Raw genomic sequence first — 24,020 nt, forward strand, 5'->3', positions numbered from 1 at the left:
CTTTATGTTATTTCCTTAGGATAAAGTGTCATAAATGCGATTAGTTGGGTCAAAGATTATAAACATTTTTATGGCATTTAGTAACACATCTCAAATTGCTTTTCAAAAGGCTCTCTTCAATTACACAGCTACTAGCATCACACATTGCATCAGCCTTACCTTATGGTTACCATAGGTATATTATTATGTGAAATCTGTGTGTAACTGATTGTTTTAATTTTCTTTCTGTGAAGTTTGAACATTTTTCTCTTTCTGAAGAACAGGTCTTGTCTGTAGGAGCGACAGCTCAGGGCCACGTGGGCTGCGGACGGCCCAAGTGGACTACATCTCCCAAAGTGCTCCACGGGCGCGCCGACAGGAAGTGGCCGGAGCATCTCCCGCCTCCAAGCCGAAGAGAAGAGGTTCTATCCGGGGCCTTGGCGCTTCTCTTTCCTTTCGCGCCGGTTGCCGCTGCGGAGCGCGGCGGGTCCATGTGCGCAGTGAGCGGCGCTATTCCTGGCCCAGTAGCACCCGAGCCCCGGGTTTGACTGCGTCCGCCCTGCGATGGACCCCAACACCATTATCGAGGCCCTGCGGGGCACCATGGACCCAGCCCTGCGTGAGGCCGCGGAGCGCCAGCTCAATGAAGTAAGGACGCCGGCCTGGCGGCGGCGACGACAGGCGGGCGGGCGGGCGGACTGTGGCAGGCCGAGCCCTCCGGGCCTGGCCAGAGGCGGGGACGGCGTCGCTGAGGGGCCCAACTGGAGCCGTGGGGCGGGGACCTGACGGCGAGTGCCACGCCGGGGCCCTCAGGCTGCTGCGGCGGTGGTGGCGGCGGCAGCCAAGGCAGCCTTTGCGTCGGATCCTGAGCTGGGCCTCTGGCTGCGGTCGAGGCATGAGGAGCCGGCTGGGGCGAGGCGGGCGTGACGGGCTGGACACATGGCTGGCTCGGGTGGCCGGCCGCCCTCTGGCTCATTCCCAGATCGTTCCTCGCGCCCAGGAGGGGGCGAAAGTCACCGGGAGGTTTTTCAGACGTTTCCGGTAGCAGTCCCGCTGGCGCCGGATTCGGAGGGGCTCCTGGGAATGCAGAGCTAGTCCCACTGGGGGCCGTGCCTGTCAGCTTGTCACTTCCCTGGGCTGATCGGTGACCTGCACAACTTTCTCCTCTCCGGCTGAGCTGCTAGGAACAGCTTTCAGAGGCGAGCCCCCGCTTCTTAGGCAGGGTGCGGGGAGTGCGGGATACCCATGGGAGTCTGATTCACTGCTCTTCTACTCTGTTAACGCCTCGGTCGGGGAGGCAGCGCGATTTAGTGCAAGGTGTCAGGTGAAGTGCACCCTTCTAGGTAGATCTGTACCACTAATTTCTTGACTGACCTTGGGCAAGTCTCTTAACCTTTCGACGCTGAGTTTTTCCCATTCATAAAGTTAGGCCACAGGGTTTGCTGTGACAGTCAAGGGAGACGATGTAAGACAGTGCCTTGAAACGTGCCAAGCTCCATGTCAATTCTCTGAGCGTTGGTTTCTTTTTTTTCCCATATTTTTGGAGGAAACCACCCTTTGGAAAAGAGCCTTATGTGGGTATTTTATTGTACTTTTTTCAGTTTCATTCTTTGTTTCTAAATTTCTCTAACATTTTAGTGAGTATTTTAAAGGCTTCTTTAAAGGATCGCTGTCACTTCCTATGCCTTCCTATGAATTTGCCCAGCTTTAGTGAGGTTTAGTGTACTTTTTTTTTTTTTTACATAAAGAGAAGTCCCTCGTTAAAATAGAAATTCAGTTAGTTTATGCTCTTCTTAGCTGGTGGGTAAATTATTTAAAAACATTATTTATATTGACTTCCAGGAGTATTGATAATTGAGCATCTTCAGTGTACAATGGTGTTTTAGAGATTCCTGGCCTCAAGGAACTTAAATTTTAAGAAGACCACCCACGGAGTATAGACAAATTAAGTGTAAAATTATTTAAAATTGAAAAGTTAAATCTATTTTATATGTAAATAAGACCATTAGATCTTGCCAAAAATGATGCTGAAATTCTTAGGCTCGAAGACACCTTGGGAGGAGGATAGATTTCTTTTGGATATAAAATAGTGAGTTGAAAGAAATTCCCACTTTGAACCATTACTAAACCATAGAGGGAGTTGTGGATTGCTTTTTATTTTGATTTGTTTTGTGATAGACACAGGTTAAGATGAACATTATTTTGTTGATGATGTGCTAATGCATATATAAACCTAGACACACTAAAAGTTTAGTCATAGTGATTTCTACCATAACTTTGCCCTAAAAGCACGTTATTTTGACTAAAGGACTTGTGTGTAATTATTAATTTTAAAAATTATTATTTGAAAGAATTGGTTCCCTTGTAGAAAAATTGGGTAAGTGATACTTTCTGCAAATTTGAAATTCATTTATTCCTCAAGCAGGTTATTGAATGTTCAGTTGTATGTACTAACATCTTGTAGTAGAGACCTGGGGTAAGTATTTCACAAGCTAGTTTTTAGAAGATAAATAATCAAAATAGTATTCAAAGCATTTATTACTTAACCCTTAAGCTGCTGTTAGGGTTTTGAAGTACTCTGTGAACACTGCTCATCTTTTCTTTCAAAAAAATTTGATATCTGGCCTGTATTTCTGTGATGGTTAAATGTTTACATTTTGCAAATTTCTTTCTGTCATTACACCTAGATTTTTTAGTACTTTTCCTAAGACAACTTTTCTATTAATTAGAATATTTATTCTCATTTCTAATCTTGATTCCATTTTAATGAAGTGCTTCCATTTGAATACTTTTTGCTTTGACTTACTTGTGGCAGAACCTTGATTTAGGAAATAGATCCCAGATAAGTCTTGAAGAAGCTTTACTGTAGTAAGAAGGAGGAAGTAGCATTTTATTTCTGGCAAGCTCTTCTTGCTTTGGATAAAATAGGGTGAACCAATCGGTCCATGATGTCTCATTCAACTGAAGCTACATTTTGGTTCATTTAGTTAAAAGAAAAAGATCATTGCCATTTGAATGGATCTCTTCAGCTAAGTGAAGTAATCACTAACTATAAAAATTGTAAATGTTATCCAAGTATTAGAGTGCAGATGGTTTAAAAACAACGAAAAGTGCCTTTGTCTCAGAGCTGTTGCACTTAACTGTTCCATCTGCTTGGAACCCCTTTTACTCAGTTGTCTCCCAGAAACTTCTGTCACTATTCAACTGCCTCTGTATCCCTAAGGAGTGGCCTGACTACCATGCTTCCTGTCTCTCTTCACTTGTTTATTTTTCTCTGTGTCACTTATTTATCATATGTATTTTACTTATTGTTTCCCCAGTATAATTTTTGAGTTTCATGAGGTCAGGTATTACTGTTTTGTTACTGCAATTCTTTGTTTGTTAATGGTAGGCTTTACTGACTTCCTGTTATAATAGAGAACAGTATAGGCTTTAGATGTCTTCTACCACCTCCACTTCAAGGATTTTAAGGGTGCTTTTTTTGTTTTTTAATTGTATTTATTTATTTTGTTTATTTTTAGCTGCGTTGGGTCTTCGTCGCTGCGCTCGGGCTTTCTCTAGTTGCGGAGAACGGGAGCTGCTCTTCGTCGCGGTGCACGGTCTTCTCATTGCGGTGGCTTCTCTTGCTGCAGAGCACGGGCTCTAGGCGCACGGCCTTCAGTAGTCGTGGCTCACAGGCTCTAGAGCGCAGGCTCAGTAGTTGAGCACAGGCTTAGTTGGTCCGCGGCATGTGGGATCTTCCCGGACCAGGGCTGGAACCCGTGTCCCCTGCATTGGCAGGCGGATTCTTAATCACTGTGCCATCAGGGAAGTCCCTGTTTATATATATGTTTTTATGTTACATATAGATAAAGTTCCATAACACTGTTAAAGACCACAGTAAAGCCACTCTTTCTGGCAGGTATTTTCAAGGTAAATCTGATTTAGTATTCCCCACTTACTCTGTAGTGTGTTATGAATTTTGATTTTTTTTTGAACCTCTGCTGTAATTTGGAACCCATGGTTCTCTCTCATGTCCCAATTTGAAATATGTTTATATAACAAGCTTTGCCTCAAAGACTGAAGAAAACCATTGTGATTTTTTTTTTTTAACTACTGAAGATTTCTGCACTAGCTGTGGGGTGTTAAAGTTACTTAACCTCTAACCATCATTTTCCTTATGTTAGTATGGTATGACATTGTGTTGTGTGGGTTGAGTGAGATGATGAATGTAAAAATTTTAGGAAAGTGTTGACACCTACTAAGTTCTCTCCAGATTATTTGAATTACTGTTTAAGTGCCAATTGATTAACCAATCCGAAGTGCAATACATTTCATTTCCTACCTCAGTCTACTAACTTTGTAGTTGTTCATCTCAGTGGCAGATGATCAGCACTGATGGAGAAAGAACACAAGTACATATTTGGACACTGAGCTCACTAGTAGATAGCATTATTGCAGCATGAAAATTGGCACTCTTATAAGCACAGTGCCTGCCACATTATAGGCTCTCTATAGTAAATGTTTGTTGAGTGCAAAGAGAAATAAGAACTTGAATAATAGAAATGTTTTTTTGTTTTTCTTTTTTTAATTAATTAATTAATTAATTAATTTTTTGCTGAGTTGGGTCTTTCTTGCTGCGTGCAGGCTTTCTCTAGTTGCGGCGAGCACGGGCTACTTTTCATTGCGGTGTGCAGGCTTCTCATTGCGGTGGCTTCTCTTGTTGCGGAGCACGGGCTCTAGGCACTTGGGCTTCAGTAGTTGTGGCACGTGGGCTTCAGTGGTTGTGGCTCGTGGGCTCTAGAACGCAGGCTCAGTAGTTGTGGCACATGGGCTTAGTTGCTCCGCGGCATGTGGGATCCTTCCGGACCAGAGCTCGAACCCCTGTCCCCTGTATTGGCAGGCGGATTCTTAACCACTGCGTCACCAGGGAAGCCCTTGAATAATGTTAAGAGTGTTAAGAATACTCATCTTTGAATTGTTAAAGTAGGTTTGTGTTACAGACATCTGTCACTTCTCATTTAAATTCTATACTATGTTTTCTAGTATATCTAGAAGTGCAATTTTTTAAAATTTGTTTAGCTAATCTAAAATATGTGCATTTGGTATTCATTCAACATTGTTTCTTATATTCCAGACTATTTGCTCTTGAATACAAAGACTGTCCTTTCCTATCTGTACGCGCGCGCGCGCGCGCACACACACACACACAGAGAAATACTTGTTGTTTTCATTTGTAAGATAAAGAAAATAATGTCTGGAGGTTTTTGGCAGATTATTATAACTGAGAACAATATCGCTGCTCTCTTCCTGCTTTAGCTGCCAGTGTTCTTCAGTGGAAACCTTTCTATACGCAAACCTTTACTCATGCTGCTCACCCCTCCTGTTAACCTCTTATCTCCATAAACTGAAATTTTTCCTAACCATAAATCTCATTTAAATCTCTTTTAAATCCTCAGTTCCTAAGCTTAATTGCTGTAAAATGCTTATGTAGGCAGAAATGCTGCTTTTTCACGTGCTTTATGTGAAAAAAGGTAAGGGGACATAGCTTTGATAAGTTTCTTGATATTTTGTGTTTATCTTTAAAATTCACGAACTACCTAAGTCACATCTGCTGTCTTCACAGATGGTTACTATTACAACTGAAAGTGATATATTTATTTATAAATGGTTAATTTGATTTTATTTTATTAAAGGCTTATGAAATGTTTAATCAATGAAAATCTTAGGTCTGGAAAAGTGCAAAATGACGGCACGCTTATAGGACAATTTAGCAAGTCTAGAAATTCAGCAAATATTTATGAGGTTATGGTGTATATTTTTGGAAGATAGAATAGTTTGTAGTCTGAGCAGGTTAACATTCTTTAATTAGGAATATCATGAAGTGGATCCTGTTGTGAATTTTGGAGAGGGAACGTTCCTGGATTCTTGGAGGGTTAGACAGGAAGTTATTCAGTGACAGAGCATGTTAAAGATCTGTAAGAAAACAATGTTCTTTTTCAGAAATAGATGCATGCATTATTTTACTTACTGTTTCTGTCAGTGGCACGTTAACGATGAGCTTGATTTAAAGTGGGCGCTTTTTTTTTTTTTTTTGTCGCTAAGTAATTTATAATTACGAAGTTTTTAAAAAACCCCTTAGTTGGAAAGCATTACCACAATTTAATGAAAGGCAGGAGGACACAGTGAAGAGCCTCAGCCTGGTCCCAGTTTTACCACTACACTGCCTTAACCTCACTATGCCTCATATTTCATGTAGGTAAAATACATACAGTATTTGCCTTTGTCAACTTCTCTAGTAAAGCAGAGAGGGTAGAAATTCCTTGGCTCTTGAAATTACCTGATTGTATTCATTTTATGTAAACTCTGATGTCATAGTGCCCTTAAGCCCTCTCTTCCTTATAAATGATGTAAAGTACAGTAACTGATTGAAGGTCTGTTTGGTTACATTACAAAATGGTGAGAATTGATAAAAAGTTACGACTTAAAGAGTAAGCTTTAAAAGATATTGACATGGGCTTCCCTGGTGGCGCAGTGCTTGAGAGCCCGCCTGCCGATGCAGGGGACACGGGTTCATGCCCCAGTCCGGGAAGATCCCACATGCTGCGGAGTGGCTGGGCCCGTGAGCCATGGCCGCTGGGCCTGCGCATCCGGAGCCTGTGCTCCGCAACGGGAGAGACCACAACAGTGAGAGGCCCGTGTACCGCAAAAAAAAAAAAAAAAAAAAAAAAAAAAAAGATTGACATTAGGTGATTACATTGGAAAATGTGGGTCCAGAAGGGAAATTGATTTTGGAGAAAGCAATGCTGACTACAGTCTGTCTGGTTCGAGGAGCTGGAAACACCAAGGAGAAAATGTCTAGTAGGCAATTGGGAATGTGGAACTGAAGTTTAGGAGAGAAAGCAGTAATGGAAAAGTGATTTTTCTTCTGCAGGTAAATTGAGAGGAAGGGAGTGTGATCCAGAGGTGTGGGGTGGACTAGAGGGCTGCATACCCTTTGGGCCATGCCCATTTTGGGGACATTGAGAAACATAGGGAAAAGGAGACAGGAGAATTGTGCAGAAAAGCCAAAGGGCGCCAAGAAAAGGAATTTCAAGTAAGAAGATTGGTTGTAGGTTTAGTTTCATTTTTCCTTAAATATTTTCTACCAGTGAACATGAATTCCTTTTGTAATAAGTAAAAAAGCTATTAGAAAAAGAAAGGGTTGTTGATATTTCTAAATGAGGGAAGTTAAAGCAAAATGAGTTTGGTGGGGGCAGGGGAGGGGAGCTTTAAAAATATTGGCAACCTTGGAGAAAATTTCTGATTACAGGGTTAGTGAGTGAAATGCTAGTAAGGGGGTAGGAATAAGTTTGTAGGTTAAAAAGGTAGTAGGGTCAGGGGAAATTTGTTTATGTGATATGTATGTCTTTCATTTTTTTTTTTTTTTCTTTTGTAGTTTGACTTATTTTGGGGAGTAAGGGGAGCTACCTGTGGAGTAGAAGTTTTTCAGGCCTGTTATTAGCTGTTGTAATAATAGTTTTCTACTTGTAATTTTTTTTTTTTCTTTTGCGGTACGTGGGCCTCTCACTGTTGTGGCCTCCCCCGTTGTGGAGCACAGGCTCTGGACGCACAGGCTCAGTGGCCATGGCTCATGGGGGCAGCCGCTCCGTGGCATGTTCGATCTTCCCGGACCGGGGCATGAACCCGTGTCCCCTGCATCGGTAGGCGGACTCTCAACCACTGCGCCACCAGGGAAGCTCTTGTAATGTTTTAATAGTCATCTATCCTAGAATTATATTCTTCATACTGCTTCAGGACCTTATTCTTCCTGCAGCATAGATCTGATCATGTAAAAACTTTCAAAAAAAGTTCACACTTAATGGATCTTGATGTGGTCACAATATACCTATTCATTTTTTTAAAAATAATTTTTATAGATTTATTTATTTTTATTTTTTGCTGCATTGGGTCTCTGTTGCTGCTCGCAGGCTTTCTTTAGTTGTGGCAAGCGGGGGCTACTCTTTGTTGCGGTACACGGGCTTCTCATTGGGGTGGCTTCTCTTGTTGCGGAGCATGGGCTCTTGGCGCACGGGCTTCAGTAGTTGCGGCTCACAGGCTCAGTAGGGCTCTAGAGCACAGGCTCAGTAGTTGTGGTGCACAGGCTTAGTTGCTCCGCGACATGTGGATCTTCCCATACCAGGGCTAGAACCCTTGTCCCCTGCATTGGCAAGCGGATTCTTAAGCACTACGCCACCAGGGAAGTCCCTACCTATTCATTTTTGTCTTTCACTGTTCTCTTTCATTCTTCTAGTAATCTCTTTAACATAACCCATACTTATTTTCCTTTTAAAAATCTTTTCTCTCCATCTCTGTGGGTTTAAATCCTTTAGGGTCTAACTAAAAAACTTACCTGTCAGTCTAATTAGAATTAATCTCCCAACCTACTTGATAGTGGTGATCTTTTATCTCTGTCGTATCTGGCATGTTGTAAGCACTAGTACGTGGAGTGGAGTTAAAGGAGATGGAGATGGAGTTGGAGCTCTTGAAGAATTTTGATGAGGTGGGTTAAGGATGAACGTTGAATAATTTGGCATGATGACAGATGATGAGAAGGTAAAAAGTTGTCTAGAAAGGTAGTTTGTGTTATGGTGAGCAGCTTTTAAACCTGAGTATTAGCAGTTTTAGCTCTACTTAATGATATATAATGACCCATTTGTTGCTTCATTTCTCCTGGTTCTCTGACTGCTAGAAGCCAGGAGCTTGAGGAGGGGCCTATAATTAGTGTCAGCATCCAGAAGTTACATTTATACTTTGACTCATAAAAGATTTATTGTAGCATCTTCTCAAGCCTAATCAGTGTTTGCCAAACTTTGTGATAAAAATTGATGCTAGTGATATTTTTACTTAAATTTATTTTTTATAGTGTAAAACATGAAGACCTTTAAAATTTATGATAGTTAATAAATATAGTAATAGTTAACATGGGATAGGAATTCTTCTAAATATGTGATAGTTTGCTATATCCAAGAATGCCGGAAAGTTGTTAGAGATTACTCAATGCTTGAAAGAGTTTTTTCCTAACTTGTATAGTTAGTGTATATCTTTATTTGTCCTGTTTTATAATTGTACAGATCCATGGGTTTTTTCCCCCATTTTAAAACTTTATTGGGGTATAATTTACATATCATAAACTTTACCTGTTTTAAATAAAATCAGTGATTTTTGGTAGATATTACTATTACCACAATCCAGTTTTGGAACATTTCCATTATTCCAGTAAGGTGCCTCTTTCCAGTTTGTAGTTAATCCCCATCCCAGTCTTAAGTGATTACGAACCTACTTTCTGTCTCAATTTTCTTGAGAACCTGATTTTTAATATTTAGTACTAATTTAAGTCCATTTGTTACCTTCTTTGGGAGAATACAAGGCTTCCTGCACTAGGGATTTCAGCTGGATGGGGCCAGTAGGTAGATGTCCCAGGTTGAGATTGCTTGTGCTATTCCTGCTGACAGAAATATCCTTTGTTTCTTACCCTTAGTCTAGCTCTGTTGTCTGAAAGTAACTTTTTTTTTTTTTTTTTTTTGGTCAGTTGTTCTTTTTGGATTTATGCTGGTTTGTTTTTGAAGGCATTCAAAGTGACCTAAAATAATAGAGTAATAAACTAAATGCTTGTTTTCAGTGTTTAGTTTTGTTGATTTTTTAAAATAAATTTATTGATTTTAGCCACTTTAGTATCCAGTTCAGTGATTTTTAGTGTATTCACAGTTATGCATCCATCACCACAAACTTTAGAACGTTTTTATCACCCCTAAAGGAAACCCCATACCATTAAGCAGTTACTCCTAATTCCGCCCTACACCTCCAGTCCTAGGCTACTTTTTGCTCATAGATTTGCCTATTCTGGACATTTGATATATATGAAATCATACCATCTGTAGTCTTTTGTGACTGGCTGCTTTCACACAGCATAATGTTTTTAAGGTTGATACATGTTGTACCAAGTGTCAGTACTTCATTCTTTTTATTACTGAATAACAATACATGAATGTATGGATATGCCACATTTTGCTTATCCATTCATCAGTTGATGGGCATCTGGGTTGTTTCTACTTTTTTTTTTTTTTTGCATTATGCGGCCCTCTCACTGTTGTGGTCTCTCCCGTTGCGGAGCACAGGCTCCGGACGCGCAGGCTCAGTGGCCATGGCTCACGGGCCCAGCCACTCCGCGGCATGCGGGATCTTCCCGGACCGGGGCACGAACCCACATCCCCTGCTTCGGCAGGCGGACTCTCAACCACTGCGCCACCAGGGCAGCCCTGTTTCTACTTTTTTAGGAATAATGCTGTGAATGTTCAAGTAAAAGTAGTGTTGTTGGCTTTTTCTTTTAATTGAGGGATAATTTACATATAACACAAAGCTCAAAAATATGTACAGCTCAGTCAGCTTTTACTTAGGTACCACCATCTAGATTAAGGTAGATAGATAGGTAGGTAGGAAGATAGATAAGATAGATAAATAAAACATTTCCATTGGCCTAGAATTTTCTCTTGAGACTTGTCTTCAGGTTACCATTATTCTGACTTCCGTTAACTATAACTTGGATTTGCCTGTTGTTAAACTTCACATTAATAGAATCACATAGTATGTGATATAGTCTGGCTTCTTTCTCAACGTAGTTTTGAGATCTGTATTATTGCTTGATTCCGTAGGTTAGTTTTTTTTTTTTTTTTTTCTTTTTGCGGTATGCGGGCCTCTCACTGTTGTGGCCTCTCCCGTTGCGGAGCACAGGCTCCGGATGCGCAGGCCCAGCGGCCATGGCTCACGGGCCCAGCCGCTCCGCGGCATATGGGATCCTCCCAGACCGGGGCACGAACCCGTATCCCCTGCATCGGCAGGCGGACTCTTAACCACTGCGCCACCAGGGAGGCCCCGTAGGTTAGTTTTATTTTTTTAATTTATTGTATAGTATTTTTTAATTTTTTTTTTTTTTTTTTTTTTTGCTGTACGCGGGCCTCTCACTGCTGTGGCCTCTCCCGCTGCGGAGCACAGGCTCCGGACACACAGGCCCCGCGGCCATGGCTCGCGGGCCCAGCCGCTCCGCGGCATGTGGGATCCTCCGGGATCGGGGCACGAACCCGTGTCCCCTGCATCGGCAGGCGGACTCTCAACCACTGCGCCACCAGGGAGGCCCCGTAGGTTAGTTTTATTTTTTTAATTTATTGTATAGTATTTCATTGTATGAATTGTACCACAGTTTGTTTATACATTCACTTGTTAATGGACAGGTATTATTGTGAACATAAGCACTTATTTCTCTTGGATATATAAGAGGGAAATTGCTAGGTTGTAAGATAGGTGCATGTCAGATACTGCCAGTTTTCCAAAATGGTTGTACCGTTTTATACGTCTACCAGCACTGTGATCCATTTTTTTTCCCATCTTGACCAGTGTGCTTTGGTGTATTGCATATATTGTTTTGTGGTAGGATTGTCTTGTCCACTTGTACTAATTCTTTGTGTGTGTGTGTGTGTGTGTGTGTTTCCACACTGCACGGCTTGTGGGATCTCAGTTCCCCGACCAGGGATTGAACTCGGGCCATGGCAGTGAAAGCCCGGAATCCTAACCATTAGGCCACCAGGGAACTCTCCATTTGTTATGTCTTGATATTTGCCAAAATACTTTCCATGTTTATTCCTTAGAGCTATCCTGTGAAGTAGATTTTGTTATACTAACTTGGTAATTAAGAGTTAGATTTGCTGAATCAAACTTGCTCAAGAGTTAAAAATGTAGGAAGTGACATCACTTATGCTTATAACCGTCTGATTCTAGCAGTTCATTCCAGGAGTTCACAATTTGATGCGGGAGACAAGATACCTACTGTAATTTTTTTTTTTTTTTTTTTTTTTTTTTTTGCTGTATGCGGGCCTCTCACTATTGTGGCCTCTCCCGTTGCGGAGCACAGGCCCCGGACGCGCAGGCTCAGCGGCCATGGCTCACAGGCCTAGCCGCTCCGCGGCATGTGGGATCTTCCCGGACCGGGGCATGAACCCATGACCCCTGCATTGGCAGGTGGACTCTCAACCACTGCGCCACCAGGGAAGCCCCCTACTGTAATATTAATGGCCTAAAAAGTGCCATAGTAGTGGTCTTTGTGGGCTCATCGGTCTAAAAATATAAATACGCTTTTTCACTCAGCACAGCCCCTAGGTGATCAGAACTGCTTCCAAAGAGCCTTTTTTTGTTGATTCATTGTTATTCTTTCAGTAAATTTGTTGAGTATTTTGAATGTCAAACTATGAGGAAGTGGGTATACAGTAAAGTCCTTACTCTCAGTGGAGCTTAAAGTCTAATAGAGGCAGACATAAAACCAGCTACAAATATAATAATTACAAATATGTAATAAGTATTATGAAGTAAAAAAACCTTGGAGCTTATGAGAGTAATAGGGAGCCCTGCTTAGCCCTAGTGTGATCAGTGAGGAAATGCTTCTCTAAGGAAATGTTTAAACTGAGACCCAAAGAATGTGAAGCTGTGGACCAGTTAACTCTGGTGGAGCACTGGAGAGAAGTGTTGTAGGTAGAAAGTCACAGCATGTACAAAGACTCTGCAATGGGGTAATGTGTATTGTTGAAAGGACCTAAAGAAGGCTGCTATAAGGTGGGGCGGTGGGGGGGTGAAAGGTTTCTTTATTATTTATTTATTTATGGCTGCATTCGGTCTTTGTTGCTGTGTGAGGGCTTCTCATTGCAGTGGCTTCTCTTGTTGTGGAGCGCGGGCTCTATAGCGCAGGCTCAGTAGTTGTGGCGCATGGGCTTAGTTGCTCCGTGGCATGTGGGATCTTCCTGAACCCGGGCTTGAACCCATGACCCCTGCGTTGGCAGGTGGATTCTTAACCACTACACCACCAAGGAAGCCCCGAGAAGGTTTCTTTAAATGAGGCTGAAGATATAGGCAGGAGCAAGATAACACAGGGCCTTTTAGGCTTTAGGAAATAGAGTAGAAAATTGTTAGAAGATTTGGTTAAAGGGAATTAGTTTACAATTTTAAAGATTATTGGCTGCTAAATAGAGAATGGTTGGGGGGGCAGATGGTTACATTAAGAGAGATGATAGTCACTTGGACTATGTTGGTGATAATGGGAATGGAGAAAGTGGATATAATAATTATACAAGCATTTTATATATAGAATTGATACGGCCTGATATATTGTACTGGGGTAAAAAAGAGGGAAGTATTAAAGATGACGTTCAGTTTTCAGACTTGAATAACTGTGAGGATAGTGATGACGGGTAGGGAGAGGTGGTACAAGGAAATAGAGTCACAGCTTTTAGGGAAAAAAATGATTTGAACATAGTAAGTCTGAGAATCCTGTGAGACAATGAAGGTAGGGATGTTAAATAGGTCTGCTAGAGTGTCCTGGACTGGAAATGACATATTTGATTTATAGATAGTATTTAAAGACAGAAGTTGGATGAAATCAGCTAGGGAGCAGAAAAGATGGCCTGTGACTGAGTTCTTGCACCACGTTCTAACATTTGTACATAGAATGAGAAACAAGCAAAGAAGACTGGAAAGGGTAAATTCCTCCCCTTCATCCAACTGCTCCTGTCCAGGTCTTAAATTTAAGCATTACTTCTGGGTTAGGAGGTTCTGCTTTTGATTCTTCCATAGTGTTTTCTGTTTCTTCCATTATACTTTATGACAGTTACCTGTTTGTCTTGTTTTCCTTCACTTTTAAGCTTCCATGAGGTCATGGAGACTCATTGTCTTGTTCAACCTTGTATTTTCAGCTCCTAGCGTAGTGTTTTGCACCAAGAACACCTAAATAAATAATTTTTGGAGTGACTGAATGAGCAAAGTATCACTCTGGGTCTAATGTGAAAGACATTTTTTTATATCCAAAGGGAAATTTTTCTGTTTCTAAGAATGTGTTTGTAGAATGCATGAGAGAGTAGCATTGACGTATATACACTATACAAATGTAAAATGGATGGCTAATGGGAAGCTGCTGAGTAGCACAGGGAGATCAACTCGATGCTTTGTGATGACCTAGAGGGATGGGATAGGGAGGGTGGGAGGGAGCCTTAAGAGGGATGAGGGGATATGGGGATATATGTATACATATAGCTGATTCACTTTGTTCTACAGCAGAAACTAATACAACATTGTAAAGCATTCATACTCCAATAAAGATATGAAAAAAAAGTCTGTAAGGAAGAAACTAAAATAAAAATCACTAGTGTCCATGTGAACATGTGCAGAAAAATACTAAAACTTGGGCTGGAAGGAGGAGATAACATTATAGGAAATGGTTATATTGGGGGAGAGGGAATGAGAACACATATGAGAAGAGATTTCAGTTCTTTATTAATAAATCAAAATCAAATATGACAAATTTAGGAATTATTAAGTAACTTTTGTACTGTTAATGAAAGTAACCCAGAATCATAGCATAAAATTTGAATAATAGAAAATAACATATATAATAGGTCCTCTATAATCTTACCATCCCAGATACAACTTACTAGCATTTTTGGTGTATTTCCTTGTTTTCTGTATATGTTGCATAGTATATTCATGTAAATATATTTGCTAAATTATCGTATAGTTTGTATCATACTTTTATTGTATGTTCAAAGCTCTTCATTTAAATCTCCTGTTGAAATATGCATACAGAAAAGTGATCGTGAGGATACAGTTGATTAATTTTCACAAACTGGACACACTTTTATAAAACAGCCGTATTAAGAAATAAAACGTTGGGCTTCCCTGGTGGCACAGTGGTTAAGAATCCACCTGCCAACACAGGTGACATGATGAGTTCGAGCCCTGGTCCGGGAAGATCGCACATGCCTCGGAGCAACTAAGCCTGTGTGCCACAACTACTGAGCCTGTGCTCTAGAGCCCGTGCTCCGCAACAAGAGAAGCCACCGCAATGAGAAGCCCATGCACCGCAATGCAGAGTAGCCCCCACTTGCCACAACTAGAGAAAGCCTGCGCGCAGCAACAAAGACCCAATGCAGCCAAAATAATAATAATAATAATAAAATAAATAAATGATTTTAAAAAAAGAAAGAAACGTTATTAGCACCTTGGAAACCGCCCCTCAGGCTATTAATTTTTACTCATTTACTTTCTGTCTAGCCACTTAATAGAATGTCACTGGAGAAATTACTAGTGAATTGAGGAAATAGGTATCATCACATAAGACACTGTTAATTGAGCTGCTGCCACCAGTGTAGGTCAGAAGTGCAGTGGTACACAGGCAAATGCAAACATAGAAAACAGTTGTAGGAGTTAGGTTACTGAATTTTTTGAGTTCCTTATATGTGAGTGATAGGAAATAAGGTTGGAATCAACTTGTGGAGGAGAGCCTTTTGTGCCAGCCAAGCAGTGAAATAGAGTACTGAGAAGATTTATGTGCAGAAATTTAAAATGTATTTTTTTATTTGTAGGCACACAAGTCTCTGAATTTTGTTTCAACACTGCTTCAGATTACTATGTCGGAACAACTGGATTTACCTGTGAGACAGGCAGGCAAGTTTCCTGAATTATTTTCTTGGATGTATGTAAATAATATCATTTCAAAGGTTCATAGTTGAATAGCAGAAGTATCTTGGGAAGGCCCTTCAGTGATTTTCTTCACTGAAAATGGGTTTGCTCCCTTGTGTTTACTACAGACTGCTACAAGTGCCTTGCTATCTGGTGGCACAGTTTAAAGGAACGTGATATTTCACCGAATTAAAAAAGAAGCTGGAAGGAGAAATTGATGGGGTTTATTGAAAGAGTCTCCATATTCCCTGTTCTCCAGCTGTTTGCTTTTACTATTTTATTTTAACCATTTAAAAGGTACTGTTTCTTAGTTCCAGTTTCAACAAAATATTGAGTAATTCCCTCAGTATCAGAGTCTATGAAAATGTGGCATACTGCTCCTGATATCATCTGTTCGTCTGCAAAATAATGGAATTGACATCTTTAATGCTTGTTGTTTAATTTATTTGCAGATGTATTTCTTACAGGAACTATAAAGTGCCAATAACCTTACTATTCTAGAAAAACCAGTCATATTCTGGGGTTATTTCTTGCTGTTCTTTTTCCCTACACCAGTTTTGTTAAAAGAATTTTTTTGCTTACTTTATTTAATGTATAGTAAGCACATCCCTTTTCTCTACATAGTGTTTATCTTAAAAGTTATGTTTTAATGGCTAAATAATTTACAATAATGTGCCATATGCAGTGAACCATTTCTCAGTTGTTGGAATTTAATCTCAGGTCTGTTTGATTAACAATTGTATTCCCAGTGCCTAAGGTATTGCCTGACACACTGCAGGTACTCAGTAAATGAATGAATGAATGTAAGTTGTTTATGATTTTTTTAATTGGTATATAAGTAGCACAAAAATGGGACATTTTTTGTGCCTATAAAATACACTAATTTTGCTGAACCCTGGTCAGCAGTAAATCTTTAAAAAAATTTTCTAGTTAAATAGGAAAAGGTCGCTTTGTTTATTTTAACTGTCAGTTCTTTTTTACTAATGAAGTTAACATTTTCCCATTTAGTTATTTTTTTAGATAAGAATCTTTGCCTTTAAATCTCAAATTTTTACTAAGATGTTGAAAGCATTTGGCATTTAGGAGGGACCTTAACACATTAGAAACTTGATTATGTGTATGAGCAAAATTAAATTCTACTAGAAAGTTGTTTATTAGTATGTACAAAACCAGAAGCAACCGAACTGTGAAATTGGTCCTAATTTTCAAAATATAATCATTACTTTAAAATTTATTACATCCTTGTAATAATTGAATGATATTTTGTAGTACATGGTATATGGTAGTTTCATCTGCTAGACTTTGAAAGATGCATTCATTCTGTCTTTGTAGTAGAACTAAAGCATTCTGGATGGAGTAGACTGAATCACGAGGTTCTTTCAGTGCAGTTCTCACCTGTTTATATGTTTTGTTCAAGCAAACACTTTTTAAAATACTGAATCAAAAGTGTACAAATAAGTATATATATTCACTTCCTTTGTGCATTTTGATGGAAAGAAATAGAGGCTATATTTGGAAGACATAGGGGCTATATCAAGTCTTAATTTTTATCTTTGTTCTGTTTTGGAACTAAAGGATAAAATAGCAGTAATCTGAAATATGTCAGTCCCACATGCTGAATCAGTGTTCTTGACTGTAGATGTAGTTTATCTTAAAGCTTTTGTTGAAGGATATTTTAATATGTAGTTGTAATCTTTTTTGAAATGCTGTAAGATGGGGTATTATTTTAATTTCCAAGATAAACCAAAGTAGAATATAAAAATCATAGTTGTATCAGTTATCCTTGTTTGAATAGGTACAAGACTCCAGGTAAGCGTTAATGACTAATCAGAGAAGAATCAGTGTTTTGCAGAATTTAGAAATTAATTTTGAATAATTTCCCTTTCCTATACATTCTGTACATTTGTGTTCGAGGATTCTCTTTCTTTCTCATTTGGGTGAAGGGGTCTGGATAAAAAGCATAATTACCAAGCTAGTTCAGTTAGAGTTAACTAGCAATGTGCAGGCTAGCAGTATGATAACTGACAGAAGGAACTAGCAATGTGCAAGGTGGCAGTATGATAACTGACAGAAGATAGTAGTCTGTAATTTTTGAACATAGCAAATTCTCCCATAAAATAACACGAATTTGAATTGGTGTGATTGTGGTGTATGATTGAAATACTTAAATTTATTGACTGAGAATCTTTATATACTGTAATTTTTCTATGATTAAAAATAACAACCTTTGTGTGTGTTAGTCACTTTGAGCTGCTATAACAGAATACCATAGACTGGGTGGCTTACAAACAACAAATTTATTTATCACAGTTCTGGAGGACGAGAAGTCCAGAATTAAGGCACTGGCAGATTTGGTCTCCGAGGACCTACTTTCTGGTTCATAGGCCCTCGCATGGTAGAAGAGGAAGAAGCTCTCTAGGGTCTCTTATAAGGGCATTAATCCCATTCTTGAGGGCAGAGCCCTCATTAGCTGATCACCCTACTAAAGCCCTCATCCCCTCATCACATTGGGGGTTAGGGTTTCTGTATGAATTTGGGGGCCACAAACATTCAGTCTGTATAACAGGGTTATTAATTATAGAAACTTGGTATATGTATGTGGTTTTGTTTTTAGAGGCTTCATTTAGAAAGCGGATTTGGTAAAACAGCTTTCCTACAGAAAACGGATGAAAAGTGTTGTATATAAATGTGTTGTAAAAACAATTTCGTTTGTAGTTTGCAGAGTTCTCTTAGACTATATGTTTAATAATAACTTTGTGGGTGATTACTGTAGCTGAGCATTAAACTTGTGTTTTATCAACTTTAAAATTATAGAGTATAGTATTTTGATTTTAAAAGGTTAGCTTTCCTAGCAATGTTTGGTCTGACAGAAATAAATTGAGGTGTAGACACAGGGATATTTACAGTGCTTTCACTTTCTTTTGTCAAATTGATCTGTATTTTAGGTGTTATCTATTTGAAAAATATGATAACACAGTATTGGCCTGATCGGGAAACGGCACCAGGGGATATATCCCCTTATACTATTCCAGAAGAAGATCGACATTGTATTCGAGAAAATATTGTAGAAGCCATTATCCACTCTCCTGAGCTCATCAGGTATGTATATGTTTTAAACTTAACCTTTGTTGCAGGTATATAATTTGTGGGCTTTGGTGGGGGTGCAGAAGAGGGGATCTTTTCAGAACATAAAAATCTGTCATTTTTTGTGGCACAAAACTTAACAAATGCTGTTACAGGGGAATTCATTTTTGTTTTATTTTCTTACTACAGTTTAATTTTATATTTATTAAAAACCAAAACTTGGGCCTCCCTGGTGGCGCAAGTGGTTGAGAGTCCGCCTGCCGATGCAGGGGATACGGGTTCGTGCCCCGGTCTGGGAGGATCCCATATGCCGCGGAGCGGCTGGGCCCGTGAGCCATGGCCGCTGAGCCTGCGCGTCCGGAGCCTGCGCGTCCGGAGCCTGTGCTCCGCAACGGGGGAGGCCACAACAGTGAGAGGCCCGCATACCGCAAAAAAAAAAAAAAAAAAAAAAAAAAAAAAAAAAAAAAAAAAAAAAACCAAAACTTTAAACTTCATGTAAAACTTGTGAAACATACTATGATCAGATGAAAGGGTGTATAGAAAGTTATAGAATACTGTCATATACTTTATATTGTATAGTCTTTTTTTTCTTTTTTTTGCGGTATGCAGGCCTCTCACTGTTGTGGCCTCTCCCGTTGCGGAGCACAGGCTCCGGATGCGCAGGCCCAGCGGCCATGGCTCACGGGCCCAGCCGCTCTGCGGCATATGGGATCCTCCCAGACCAGGGCACGAACCCGTATCCCCTGCATCGGCAGGCGGACTCTCAACCACTGCGCCACCAGGGAGGCCCCTATTGTATAGTCTTTTGATATTTGAAAGCTCATTGTGTATGATTTTGTAGTTTTTTTTTTTTTTTTTTTTTTTTTTTTTGCGGTATTCGGGCCTCTCACTGTTGTGGCCTCTCCCGTTGCGGAGCGCAGGCTCAGCGGCCGTGGCTCACGGGCCCAGCCGCTCTGTGGCATGTGGTATCTTCCCGGACCGGGGCACGAACCCTTGTCCCCTGCATCAGCAGGCAGACTCTCAACCACTGCGCCACCAGGGAAGCCCTAGAATTTTTTTTTAACATCTTTATTGGAGTATAATTGCTTTACAATGGTGTGTTAGTTTCTGCTTTATGACAAAGTGAATCAGCTATACTATACATATATCCCCATATCTCCTCCCTCTTGCGTCTCCCTCCCACCCTCCCTATCCCACCCCTCTAGGTGGTCACGAAGCACCAAGCTAATCTCCCTGTGCTATGTGGCTGCTTCCCACTAGCTATCTATTTTACATTTGGTAGTATATATAAGTCCATGCCACTCTCACTTTGTCCCAGCTTACCCTTCCCTCTCCCTGTGTCCTCAAGTCCATTCTCTACGTCTGCGTCTTTATTCCTGTCCTGACCCTTGATTTTGTAGAATTTTTAATGAGAATAGTTGATGTTCTAAATGAAACCTGTCAGTTGATGATGGGGATGAAAAATAAAAATAAAATCACTTGCATTTGTAACATTTGTCGGGTTTCTTTTGAGTCAGTAGTAACAGTTTTTGCTTAGTGACTTATTTATTGTCTAAACAGCCTTTTTCTTTATATGAGTTAACAAAACTTAAGGTAGCATTTCTTCCTCCTTATTGTTTATTTTTGACTTTTAGGGTACAGCTTACTACATGCATTCATCATATTATCAAACATGATTATCCAAGTCGCTGGACTGCGATTGTGGACAAAATTGGCTTTTACCTTCAGTCTGATAACAGTGCATGTTGGCTAGGAATTCTTCTTTGCCTCTATCAGCTTGTGAAAAATTATGAGTAAGTATCTCTCTCAATTCCTGTAGAGTTTTGAGAAGTAGAAAAAGCTTGGGAAATTTAAGCTAATTGGTTTGAACATCTTGAAATTTCATTTGGTACATATAATAAAGTTAGTGAATTACATGTTGATTTTAATTGTCTTCTTTTTGAAATAGCATTCTTGTTTTAATTCTGCAGTCTCTTCTGTTGATTCAACTATGAAACTCCTTGTGCCCTTTTTTCTTAATCATGATCTGTTTCCCTGTTCAAAACCCAAGTTATCCCTAACTTCTCAATATAGGCTCCTCAATTTGTGGTGATAAAAGGCCTAAAGATAAGGTTTTAAGATGTGAAGGGGGTCAAAGTACATTGATCATTAGAGCTCTTTATTCTGCCTCTGTGAATTTTTATCTTAATTTGGGTTCTTGTGAAGTTTCAAGAACCTACCTCTAATTTTTTAAGAAGAATATGTTGGAATATCACATGATCATTTTTAATCATTGTGTTTGAGGGATTCATAGTCATCTGCTTCATTGTTGGCATACTTGAGCAAATTATAGTTCATGTAAGTAATTGGTATCAGTGAGAAAGATTTAGGGATCATTTTAGACCTGGGCTTAAGGATCAGAAAAAAATCTAACCTTGGAAGTTGAGGTATAGCACTAAAAGTAGTAAGCCAAATGTTGCAGAGATTTTCTCTTAAGTATGTGGTGAAAGTAATGAAATTGGTAGGCACTTGAAAGTTTTGATTTTAGCAAATTATGAGGAAGGAACACTTACACCATGATGGTGGCTTTATTTCCAGCCCTAACAGCTACACAGATTCCATTGTGAGCCCTCTAATTCTGGGACTTGTAGTTAGCCTCCAATACCCTTTTTGGGTCCCACCTCAAAGTAGCTGATGAACTGCTGCTTTTGTTCTGAGCAGGAGAGAAATAAACTGTTTACAGCATTGGTACTGGTGTTTTCTTGTGTTCCCACCAGCTACCCATCTTCCTGCTAAGGAATGTTCCAGCTGTTGCTCCAACCTCTGTCAGAGTGCCAGTTGTAGTTCTGGTAAGTGAGTGACTAAACTGAGAGAGAATAACAGTAATAAGCTGTCATTGTCATTGAGGAGGTTCGTCTCTCCTGTCCTTAATCTTAGCAGGAGAGAGTATGACAGGGATTTTTTAAATGGGAGACATAGGCTGCTACAGTGTTGGAATTAACAGTTCATTTTCAGCTAGTGTTTGATTGTTGGAGCACAGGGTGTTCACAAGGGATCTGTGTGGACTGAAGCAGTTCTAAGGAAATTCATGGAGAAATTGGAAGTTGTGATGGCCTTCAGGAGCATAGATCCTCAGGAAATGCTTGTCAGGTGAAGGAGCATAGAAGGAACATGTGAAGAGGAATGCATCTCACACCACATGGAATAGTATGAGCAAAGGAAGAAAGGTACAGAGGTGGAAATGTGACACTGTCTTTAGTGGGTAGTGAGGAGACCACTAAATGATATGGATAACTTCTGTTGAGAAATTGGGGATCATTTTGTCTTCTTTTTTTTTTGGTGGTAGAGGGGGGATCATTTTGAATTGGTAAATTGGGACCATGTTAAAAGAGGGTTTTGAATGCCATGATGGGGAGTTTGCATGTGATCTTTTACATGATGAACCGTTGACTTTTTTTAACAGAACAGTAATGGGCTAGTATTTGAGGATTCCTGTGAGTATGGTTCACCAGTTTGACACACTGTAGCCTTGTGGTAGTAGACTTTTATTGGTGGGAGGAGGTGAGCTCCACGTCCTACTCCTCCACCATCTTGATCGCTCCCTAGGCTTTTATTAGTGTCACATTTTCACGCTTTCAGGAACTTTCAGGTCGTATGGAATAGTATTTGTTTCCTTGCATAAATTACTTTCACACCCATTAGTTTGGATATGGTACCACCCAACTTCCAGTCCACTACTCAGTGTAGAGAAGGAGGTAGGAGAGAAGAATATCTAACATGGAATGGGTATTCAAACCCTCTTAATGTGGGTGATCACCTGGGTTGGATAATGGAGAGAGGTGCATGATATAATATAGTCCTCACCTTTATTGTTAAAAGATAATATTGTCAGTAATTAATATAGTTTGTCTAATCAGATTGGAGAGTGCAAATGGCTTCCTTTTGTAAATTGTTATTGCTTTATTGACTCAAAGAAATGTACAGGTAACCTTTTAAAATGTATGCTAAGTGTAATTTCTCAGCACATTAAATAATATTTAGAAGTCTGTCAGTTAATTGTTTAATAATCTCAGTCATTATTAGCGTGAACGTTTCTCTTGGTGTTTTTTATTCTTGGCAATTTACTTCTCGTTTCTCCCAGTAGGAAAAAACAATCCAGTCTTATAAGAGTGTCTGCCTTTTAAAACTGTGCTAAGATATTCAATTCTTAGATACATTTTCTCCCTTCAAAAAGGCTACTGGTAGATAAAACTGGAGTCTGGTAGGGAAAATCAGTTATTTAAAAAAAAAAAACAGCCTTTTAAACAATACTGTTAAAATGCTAAGGAATCTATATGGGGGAATGTCTCAATTAGCTATTCTTCACTCGTATCCTTGGAGCAAAATGTGATTCAGAATTCAGGATTTTTCAGATTTTAGAAAGGTAACAAGGTTCACATAATACGCTCCTATGTACCAGTACCCAGGGATCAAACATTATTATTATATCTGATATAAAATATGTGAATATTCACTCCAAATGGGATAGAGATCATAAATAGCCTGTTGAGGTCAGGTTTTGTTGCCAAAAGGTTACCAAAGAACTTCTGATTTATAGTGCTTTTACAAATAGAATCTTTTCTGCTTTATAGATGCCACTTCTGCCTTAATGCTTTGTATGTAAATTACTTAAGGATGGTATATATGTAATCAATTTTATATTGATCAGCTGCTAATGTTTAAAAGCCAAATTGTAGCTCCTCAGTTGTATCAGTATTCACAGTTACAGACAGCATAGTGAGGTGGTTAAAGGGCAGATCCTGAATCTGCTGAGGTTCATACCTAGATGTCTGTACTGGGAAAGATACTTAACTTCTCTGTGCCTCAGTTTCCTCAACTATAGAAGTGAGAATACTAATGGGGCCTTGAAGATTATTTACCTCATAATAAAATGCTCAGTAAATTTTAGATACTATTATTTGAGGTTTTTTTCTAGTTGCTTTTTGCCTGTGGTTTGATTCCATAGTAGGTTTTTCTTCTTTCTAGGAATATAAAATTGCTTAGAAAGTATTAGCTTATATTTGTATGAACAGACAAGTAGTTTAAATTTATATCTCATATGTATATAAGATACAAATATATATAATAGATATATATAGATATATATACTTATCTACCTACCTATTTATCTATCTATCTATCTATCTATCTATCTATCTATATATATATATATATATATAAAATTGTGAATAAATTCTCACAGAATTAGTTTGTATTCCTACCCAAAGGTATAAGAAACCAGAGGAACGGAGTCCATTGGTAGCAGCAATGCAACATTTCCTGCCAGTTCTAAAGGACCGTTTTATCCAGCTTCTTTCTGATCAGTCTGATCAATCTGTCCTCATCCAGAAACAGATTTTCAAGATCTTCTATGCTCTTGTTCAGGTAATTTTATGAAGTAGTTTTTATATGTAAAGTCAGTCTAT

At 39.5% G+C, this 24,020-nt stretch overlaps 1 protein-coding gene across 1 annotated transcript in view; it reads left to right on the forward strand.

Moving 5' to 3' along the window:
• Positions 1-379: 379 nt before the first annotated feature.
• Positions 380-24,020, forward strand: part of IPO7 (importin 7) — a 50,304-nt gene continuing 26,663 nt past the window's right edge. The window contains exons 1-5 of the mRNA XM_060103235.1: positions 380-627; positions 15,396-15,477; positions 18,438-18,591; positions 20,211-20,369; positions 23,823-23,979. Coding sequence (XP_059959218.1) covers positions 544-627; positions 15,396-15,477; positions 18,438-18,591; positions 20,211-20,369; positions 23,823-23,979 — 636 coding nt within the window. The 5' untranslated portion in view covers positions 380-543. The remainder of the gene's footprint in view (positions 628-15,395; positions 15,478-18,437; positions 18,592-20,210; positions 20,370-23,822; positions 23,980-24,020) is intronic.

Source organism: Mesoplodon densirostris, chromosome 7, assembly GCF_025265405.1.
Source record: "Mesoplodon densirostris isolate mMesDen1 chromosome 7, mMesDen1 primary haplotype, whole genome shotgun sequence".
NCBI classification, from domain to species: domain Eukaryota; kingdom Metazoa; phylum Chordata; class Mammalia; order Artiodactyla; family Ziphiidae; genus Mesoplodon; species Mesoplodon densirostris.